Here is a 9,925-nt window from a genome sequence, read left to right on the forward strand (position 1 = left end):
TGGATAAGTGCTTTATCTTTTCTTTTCTTTTGGATGATGGTTGTGGAGATGAAATGAGGCAACACTGGTAATGGAACAGCACAGGGTAATCGTGTCTTCAGTGTACCCTGCTGGCTAGTGATCCTGTGTCACTCTCAGGTCCCATTCATGAAATATTTTAGAAGCAAAAGGTGGCAGGTCTAAATCTGTGGAAAGTTAGATACTACTACCTCCCTCCTTCAGCAAGAGAGACAAAAAAGATGAAAAGCGTCTAATCCCAGCCCCAGTCTTCGTCTCTCCAGTGGCAGATTCTCCAGCAGTCAGCCTTTCCCATGGCATGTGGAAGTCTTCCTCACAGCTTCTGAGCCCACAGCTTTGAAAGCGAAGGAAATTGCTTTCCTTTTAAAGTTTAACATAGATAGAATGTCAGATATCAAATCTGACAGTGTGTCATTGGTACTTTCCAAAGCAGACTTAACCAGTCTCATGATATTTAGGGTTTATATCCATTTATGTTGTTAGCACCTTAAACCTGGCTCTTAACATGTGTGCTAGCATAACTTTCTAGAAACAAAAATAAACTACATATTAAAATAGCCAGGGTGAGAAAGTCACCCTGCAAGTCAGAGCTAAGGCAGGAAAGCAGCTGCCCTGTCCTGTGGCCTCCTCCAGTCCTTTTTCCAGCACACCTTTGGGGCCTAGTCAGTGACAGATGGTACAACACAGCAGGCAGCTGTGGCCCTGTGATCTTATGCTCGATTGTAGGGCTCAGATGGTTACCTCAAAGCTGATACGAGAAAAGCAGGGAATGGTGGAGTGTCTAATGCCAGCTTATCATGTCATCTCAAATACTGCAGGGGTTCGGGGAAGCAGGAAATGGCAGTAAGAAATAGTTTCCTAATGTGATGAATGAGCAGAGAAAACTTTTCTAAAGAGGTAACATACAAAGCATGAGTAGAGGATCCTAAAACTGGAAGGGACTCTTGAGTCCTACCTACTTCAACCTTTAGTTTTACATCTGAGGACAAAATCCTAGAGGATTTGTGGAACAGTGGGAAATATAAATGATAAACTCAGAGGTAGTATGTGGTAGCCCCTTGATCCCTATAGCAATGCAGAATTGAGATAGCCTGGAATCTGAAACTTTCACAAATACAATTCTAACCATTTAAGGTACCAAAACTTTAAAAAATTCTAACCCTTTTTTTAAGTACCAAAACTTTTTAAAATTTTAACTCTTTTTTTGGAAACTTGTAAAATATCTCATTAACTTTTAATTATGGCTTTTTTCTTAATCTTTTCTTTCATAGAGAAACTTCTGATATTCTACTCTGTTCTTGATTAATTTATTATCACAGGTGATTCAGGCTTTGGGATGATATTTTGCGTTGCCATCTTGGAAAAATTCTGGATGTATTAGCCTATTTGAGAGCTATATGTTCTCTTTCTTGTGAAGGGATAGTAAATAATAATGTAGGTCTATCATCCTTTGTCTGAAACCTTTCTATCTAAATAAGTCTGTAATTTTAGATATTTTCACATCTTACAAAGGTATTACAGCACAGATAGAATGTACTACACCCCCCACCACTACCCTGTGCTTGTTCAAATGGTATCATGTCTTTAGCAAAACATATGAATGTGTATATTAAATGGGATAAAGACTATATAAATAGCCCAGAATCGGGTCAGATCAAGTTTTGCTGGCAAAGAAATTTTGGTGTCATAAAAATAACTTGGTTTTAATGGGTTTTTAACTTTTGGAATTAGGAATAAGAAACTGTGGACCTGTAGGTAACATTTGTTGCAGTTTGCTATACAGCTAGTGCTCGACTTACGACCACGATTGGGTCCGACAGACCGGTCGTAACACGATTTGGTCGTAAGTTGAGTAGGCTATATGTACAGTACTGTGAAATGATGTTATAAAAATCTTTAAGTCATATTTTATCATAATTTTATTTCATTGTTATATATCATAATTTTCTTTGTTCATTTTATGCCATTTGTATCATCTCTACATCATTTTGTTTCTTATTTTTACATTCGTCAGGTTTAAGTAAAACACTGCATTACCAGTACAACTGGTTTAATATTTGAAAAACATACAAAATTACAAAATACAGGTGCATACAAAAATACAAAATATGGGTGTAAAAAATACCATAGGAAATATTTTCCCCATTGCAAAACATATCAAAATATATAAACATGTACCAAACATTTTATTGGCCGCTGGTGCTTGGCTGCGGATCGTTGATGTCATCATCTGAGGCAACAGTTGGGGTTACCGGAGTTGGTTTTTTCATAAACATGGTGAGCTTTGTCTGAATTGTATGTTTCTTCTTTTTTTCTTCATAAATTTCACGATACGGACGAAACACATCGTGCGCCATCCGTTCAATCCTTGCAAATCATTCGATGTTTGGGTCCATTGCTTCGAAATGTATAAGAAGTTTATTCAGTAAAGATAAACCGTCTGATAATTTCTTAGTGGTGAACTTTCTTTCTGGCTCCTCCTCTTTTTTCTCTGCTTCTCTTCTTTCTTCTTTCGCCACTCTTTCTTCTTCCAGTTTGATTAGCTCTTCATTTGTAAGGTCTCCGGATTCTTTGTCTAGCAACTCTTCGACATCTTCCATTTCACACTCCAAAGAAAGGTCTTTAGCGAGTTTTACTATTTTTTCCTGAATCATTTCAAGTTCATGTTCACTGTCAAATCCGTCAAAATCATTAACATAGCGCTTAACACAATTTTTCCAGATGCCATTCATGCACTTTGTCGTCACAGCCTCCCAGGCAGTAGCGATATTCTTGATACACATCAAAATGTTGTAGTGTTTCCAAAAATCTACAGCGGAGCAGTCGTGGCTAGCGATTGTGGTCATAAAGTCGAATGGTCATAAGTTGCATAGGTCGTAAGTCGATCAATACCTGTATGCCACATACCATGCTAAATGCTTTATGCATTATCTCATTAAATCCTCACAATAACTTTAAAAGGTAGATACTTCTGTTATTCCCATTTTGCAAATGGGGGAAATGAATGCAAAGAGGAGCTAAGTAATTTGCCTGTGATCACACAGATAATTAAATTGCAGTTTGAACCAAAGCTGAAATTAACTAAGTGCCTGTATGTGTCAGGCATTGTTCTGAATACTTTACGTGTTCTCATTCATTTGATCTGCATGCAACCCTTTAAGATAGTCGCCATTATTATCCCCCCTTAACAGCTAAGAGGCAGCAGGGAGATTACATAACATGCCCAAAGTCCAGTCTGAAAGATAGTGTGTTTCCAGAGCATGTGTGCTCAGCCACTGTCTCATGCAGTATGATTTCTTAGCAATGAAACAACTGGCTGTGAGAGTCAGCAAAATTAATTTCTACCTTAAAGGCCAGAGAGCCTTTGGTTTTGATGTTGCGTCCTTATACTTGGATCTGTTCAATGCAGATTTTGGAATTTCTTTACACAACATTATTTACTGTACTGTATGTACCTTCACATCTGCTTGCAACTACTGTATCTCATTGCCCTGCCCTATGTATTTGTAGAGTGTGGATGAGCACTTGTCATCACTTCTAAAATGTGCACTGGCATGCCTGGGAGATGGCTGACTTTCAAACCCCACCTCCACCCCACCCCAGTAAACCAAGATCCATTCGAGCCACCCTTGGCTTTTCATCTAGAATAGAATTCCAGCCATAACCAACGCTTAAAAACGGCATCTCTGATGTTAAAAGAGATGTAAATGCCAGTGTTCTTGTGGAATTATTCTAGAAAACCATCTCATTCTCTAACTCTTTGGGTCACTATGTTGAGTCAGTGGGTTACACTAGCAGTTGGAAGATAGGTGCAGTCCCGTCTGCCTCTTGGCATGAATGCTACAGTTAAGTAGCAGGGCTTTGCTCCCCTCAAGGAAGCATTTGGTTTTAAAGATGATCTGACATTGCAGATAGCAAAATAGAGTGGAATTCACCAGTAGTTACCAAAGGTAATAGAGTGGAATTCACCAGTAGTTACCAAAGGTTTCATTCTGAGATCCTGGACGACCATCACATCTGAGGAAAGTACCTTTCCTTGTTGTTTAATGCAGAGAAGAATTGGCCAGTTTACTACCACTGAGATGGCCCACTTCAGTGAAAATACCCCAGAATTCTTCTGTAGCCCTATATATCCAAGAGACATATGTAGTTCATTTGCCTATAAAAAAGATTTTGCTTCTATAGGAAGCACCAGGTCACCATTGCCACAGATGGGCCCTCTAAGCTTTTTACTTTCTGTGATGAAGGGGAGTTTTTCCTGTAGGCTGTCAGTGTTATGCTGTTTTGGAACATGCCAGTGTATAATACTGTCTGATTTCACCAAAGCAGCACCTGCATTCAGTAGTACCATCAGACCCTGCAGGAGCACTCGGCTTGCCTCTCATCACGTGCCTGCCTTCCTGCACACGAGTGCCCTAATGCCAGCATGCCCCCAGGAGGTAGAAATGTCTTTACTTTGAGACTACTAAGGAAGCATGACGCTGTTGTACTTTTTCTGGAAGCTCCGTGAAGCTCTGTAGCTCGTACCCGGCAGTACATGCAGAACTGTTTTTCCTTTGTTATCGCCTTTTTTTTTTGCCCCTCATCTCATTCACTGGGGCTTCTAAACTCCAGAGCTGTCACCACCTCTGAATGTTCCCACTGTTTCTATTGCACTCCACTGTCCTTCTCTAAATTTAGTTTCCTCCTTGTTCTAGTTCGTTCCTTTGTCACTTTTCTGGCTTGACCATTAAACAGGCACAGCACACTGGGAGTAAACATTGATTCTTGTCAAATATTTTCTCTGTCCTTGAAGGCTCAGGGCCACCTACTTGCAGCAGGAGGCCTTTTCTTTTTTTTCTTCCTTTTACTTCCAGATTCGGTGCCATTTTGGCTTTCTGAGGTGGTCTGAACTCTGTAAGTGATGAATGACTGCTTGTGCTTCCCCTGTGCAGTACTAGTCCACACAGTTCCTACGGTGGAGTGTTGTTGGCTTGATTTTAAAGTGTTGTGTGGAGTTCTCTGTAAATCACAATTTACAGAAAGGTGGCTATTCTACCTGCATTTTTGTTTAATACCAGCCACCCTGAATAACATGATTTTGAGGATCAGCATACTTGTAAAGTAGCCTATTATATGGCAGATACTTCAAGACCAAGAGAAATGCAAGTTCTCATTTGTGTAGGGTCATCATTTTGAAAATGAAAGATTAACACCTGAAAAAGAAAATAAATAGTATTAAGATCTTATTAGATCTCTAAGCGTGTAAATTAGCAGTTTGATTGGCTGCAGCCTCTCCTAGGTGAACTTGAATCATGAAGCTACTTAAATATATCCTGTAATGAAATTCACAAGAGCAGGAGAGTGAGTAAAGCTCTCCTCCACAGAGCATAGCCCAGCATCCTGAAATAGAAATGTAAAAATTTTTTTAAGTAAAAGATTAGTGCATATTTATAGATTCTTTACACAGTTTTTTTTTTTCTAGAGTAGATCATTTAGCTCCTGTATTTAAGATTCAGCAGAATATACTTTTTTTTTTTTTTTTTTGCAGAATATACTTTTTTGGCTCCTTGAAAAGGAACAATTTTCACTATCTGGTATAGTCAAATCGGGCACCTACTAGTTGAAAGAAAATATTAAGTGATTCTGTTAATTCACAGTGTGGTCAGTACTGGTACATATGAACTTCAGCAGGAAATTTAGTCCCAGGAAGGAAGAAAGATTTAAAAAGTGTTCAGACAGGGCCTAGGCAGTCTTGTCTCAAGAATTCAATCGTCTTGATTTTTTTTTCCCCCTGGTACTCAGAGTTTACACTAGGTGGCATGCAAGGAAAGCTAACAAATTCATAAACTCGATTCTGAGGGAGCAGGATTCTTTGGTACTAATCACGATAGTGGGTCCAGCTTTGGAGTTAACCATTTGATTTGTGATGGTTTTTCTTTTCTCCCCGCAACCCCAGGATGAAGTGTCCTCTTGCTGGTACCAATAAAAGATTTCTAATTAACACAATTAAAAACACATTGCCCTCTCATAAAGAGCAAGACCATGAACAAAAAGAGGGCGATAAGGAACCAGCAAAGAGCCAGGCCCAGAAAGAAGAAAACCCGAAGAAACACAGAAGCCATCCTTACAAGCACAGCTTCCGTGCCCGAGGCTCCGTCAGTTACTCCCCACCACGGAAGCGGAGCAGCCAGGACAAGTACGAAAGGCGGCCCAGCCGGCGGTGAGGCCAGAGCCAGGGCCAGCCAGCCCTGCGGGCTCCGTGCTCCAGGAGCGGTGTGCAGAGAAGGCGTTAGCTGGCAGGGCAAACATCTGAGAATGACTTTTACAGTAGATCCTTTGTTGTTCTTAAAGAGGCTGCTGGCCACCGGCAAAAAATGACCTAGCAACTCTTCCAGGAAACAAGGACAAAGGAGGATGTCTTGGCAAGTTAAGCTACTTCTGTAGTGTAGTAGACGTGTTACTGTTTTAGTCTATCTTGTTTGGAAGTGCGTTTCAAAATATGTGTAGAATTTAAAGTTTTCAGAGATTGTTAAAACTAGTTCCAATTTTTTGGTCATTTCTCAAAAAAAAAAAAAAAAAACCACTTATAAATCGTATATGCTACTTTTTGGGGGTATCAAATTTAAAATTTAGAAATCATCAGTCCAGTGACCATATTTATGAAAAGCCGTAGCCCTCCAAGGTCTGGGAATTTATCAAGAAACTCTTTGATAGCTCTGCATTTGTTTCCCTTTAGGTAAACAATGTAGGACATCCTCAAAGTGGCTTTGAATTTCATGCTCCACTTCAGTTATCAGAGGTTAAAAAATGGGTTCTGTTGTTTTCTGTGCATTCTCAAACTCATTTATTAGAACAATTTTTCTATATTTAATTTTTTTAATATATAGGTTTTAAGTGGTGCTTTAAAAAGATCCCTCACAAGTTAAAAAAATTAACAGTTCAGTGCTAGATCTTACCAGCTAAAGACTTACGATACCACTGTTGGTATAGTTGTTCCAGAAATCTTCATTTTAAATAGAAGTGTTTACAGCGTCTTCTCCCCCACCCCCCAGTATTGGTTTTCAGTACCTGTTTTAACATATAATTACAAACCTTTCAAACCTGTATTCCTTCTTTACACTCAGGAAATTGTCACCAAGCGCCCTCCTCCCCAGTCCACAAAAGGAAGAAGATGAAGATTCTGTCTCCCTGTTCCCCTCCCCAGTTTTCCAAAGCGTCTGAGCATATGCCTGGCTGTCCCCAGATCATCACCATGCCACATCCCTGCTCCCCACTTCCTGTCAGCCAAGGAAAGCCATTTCTACATGCTAGAAAGAAATACATCCGAAAAGTTAGCTTTGGGGTATTAGAAACTAGGATAGACTTCTCCGCCACGGAGCTGCCGTGCCACACCCTCAGCCTGCTAGGGAGTGACAAACCCAAAGCATTTTAATCCACCCCTTCTCCCACCCCAGATCCCAGGGACTCATTCTGTGACTTTGTAACCACAGTCATTCCTTTCAAACACAGAGGAGGAATCATTGCTTCATCTGACTTTATTCAAATATACTAATGCATTAGCCAAAATTATTTGTGCAAAATTTGAAATGTTTTGTATTTAAATATTAGAAATAGCACAAAGTCATGGAGTTTTTAAAAATTGTTATAATTAAGTAAAAATAAAGCTGAATTGTGTCATTTGTCTATGCATTCTGTATTTTTTTATCTTTTATTTATTTATTTAGTTTGAAACAGAGTCTTGCTCTGTCCCCCAGGCTACAGTGTGATGGCACGATCTCGGCTTATTGCAACCTCTGCCTCCCAGGTTCAAGCGATTCTCTTGCCTCAGCCTCCTGAGTAGCTGGGATTACAGGTGTGTGCCAACATGTGTAGCTCATTTTTGTATTTTTAGTAGAGACAGGGTTTCACCATGTCGCCCAGGCTGGTCTCAAACTTCTGCGCTCAGGTGATCTGCCTGCCTCGGCCTCCCAAAGTGCTGGGATTACAGGCATGAGCCACTGCACCTGGCCTTGCATTCTGTATTTATAACACACTAATGAATTCATTATTCTTTAAAAGGAAATGACTGAAATGAACACATTTTTGTACTCAAAATTAAGGAAGATTTTTAGCCTAACTGTACTTACCTTTCTTCTATGAGTTGTGTTAAAGGACAAGTGGCCTACAAAACCATTTTCCCTTTTAAAAACACTGTTCTAGGCCAGGCGCGGTGGCTCATGCCTGTAATCCCAGCACCTGGGGAGCCCGAGACAGGCGGATCACGACGTCAAGAGATAGAGACCATCCTGGCCAACATGGTGAAACCCTGTCTCTACTAAAAATACAAAAAAATTAGCTGGGCATGGTGGCGCAAGCCTGTAGTCCCAGCTAGTCAGGAGGGAGGCTGAGGCAGGAGAATTGCTTGAACCCGGGAGGCGGAGGTTGCAGTGACCCGAGGTTGCACCACTGCACTCCAACCTGGCACCTGGTGATGGAGTGAGACTCCGTCTCAAAAAAAAAAAAAAAAAAAAAAGCACTCTTCTATTTCAGAAAAGTTTATTCAACTCTTTAGGCTTCTGTCAGGAGCAGCCATGATATCCTGTATAAAGTGTCAAGAGCAGATTATCCATTTTTATTCCCTATCTGTACAATAATTGTTAGGGGAAGGTTTGGTCAAGAGATGCATGCACCAGCCACCTTCTGTTTCTGTGGTTAATGTATTGGTGCTGCCAAGAGCTCCCATGACCTGTGTTACTATCTGATTGCTATTGTAACTACATTTAGAGATCCCAAAGCCTGGGATAGAGGTTAGAGAAATTGAATCTTAGTCCTGCCTCTGTTTCCTGCCTGCTTGCCTCAGGCCTTACCTGTGTCACTTTTCTGGACTGTATTTTCTTCATCTGCAAACTAAGATGTTTGGAGTGAGTAACTTTCAACGAGTAGAAAAAGAAGTGCAAATAGCCCTAAATTTTAGGAACTGCATTTCATGGTTCTATAGAAACCAATAAGACTTAAAACGCAAATGCGACTTGACAGAATTTTTTGTTTTACCTCATATTAGGAAACATAGTATCTAAGAAATGTAAGTGAAAAGCTATGGTTCCCGACCATATCTAGTCACCTATTGGTGGCTAGTCTTTCTGAATCGCCCATGTATGAAGCAGGAGGGACTTAGGGTAGGTCCCTCTGAGTAGGTAATTTGGACATTTTTATTTGGAAACCCATGTTATAAATCTCAGTGGGTTTTACTTTAGGGCTCAGTGGGCCAAGCACAAAGGATGTTTCCTCAGGGCTGATTCTGGAAGATGGCTGTAGAGTTTTGAGTTTCCCTGTGGACTTTTTTGTTTGTTTGATGAGAGGTTGGCAGAGGGGGCACATTGGCACATCTGCTTCAGATCTGGGTAGAATTTATTCTCATTAATTATTCAAGTGACTTAGCATGGCACTTACATTTTTATAATTAGTTACATATTTGTCACTCCTAGAGGTCATGCCATCACCTTTGAGTCATAAAGAGTATCTGGTGGATAAGCAGTGCCTATTTAATAGACATTATACGAGATGGGATCTTGATGAAATGAAGCCTCACCACTTTCCTCAGAAGTGTTCTGTGTCCTGGGATCCAGAGGGACGTGTCCCTCCTCAGAGGAGCTGAATCTAGGAAGTCCATATTCTCCCCCACGAGGTGTTGAGAGGCTGTATTGTACCTGTGTGGACAGTAACAGTGATTGTCTATCACCTGTGGCCAAACACTGTTACCTTTTACCTGTGTCTATGTAGTTATCCCTCAATCCTATGAAGAGATGCTACCCACCTTCATTTTACAAATAAGGGAAACTGAGGATAGGTTAAAAAATTTGCCCAAAATCACAGAGCTAGGAGATGGCAGAAATGCTAGCTAAAGCTAAGACAGTCTGAATCAAAAGCCCACACTCTTTCCTCTACC

At 40.4% G+C, this 9,925-nt stretch overlaps 1 protein-coding gene across 2 annotated transcripts in view; it reads left to right on the top strand.

Moving 5' to 3' along the window:
• Positions 1 to 7,687, top strand: part of LOC116562246 (protein POLR1D) — a 45,839-nt gene extending 38,152 nt beyond the window's left edge. The window contains exon 3 of one of the 2 annotated variants that reach the window (XM_032294381.1): positions 5,957 to 7,685. In XM_032294381.1, coding sequence (XP_032150272.1) covers positions 5,957 to 6,224 — 268 coding nt within the window. In that variant the 3' untranslated portion in view covers positions 6,225 to 7,685. Of the gene's footprint in view, positions 1 to 5,956 lie in introns of both variants that reach the window. The other variant, XM_032294382.1, reaches the window with a different exon arrangement.
• Positions 7,688 to 9,925: the final 2,238 nt, after the last annotated feature.

This window comes from Sapajus apella, unplaced genomic scaffold (genome assembly GCF_009761245.1).
Source record: "Sapajus apella isolate SASKATOON/1434 unplaced genomic scaffold, GSC_monkey_1.0 scaffold32, whole genome shotgun sequence".
Taxonomy (NCBI): Eukaryota; Metazoa; Chordata; class Mammalia; order Primates; family Cebidae; genus Sapajus; species Sapajus apella.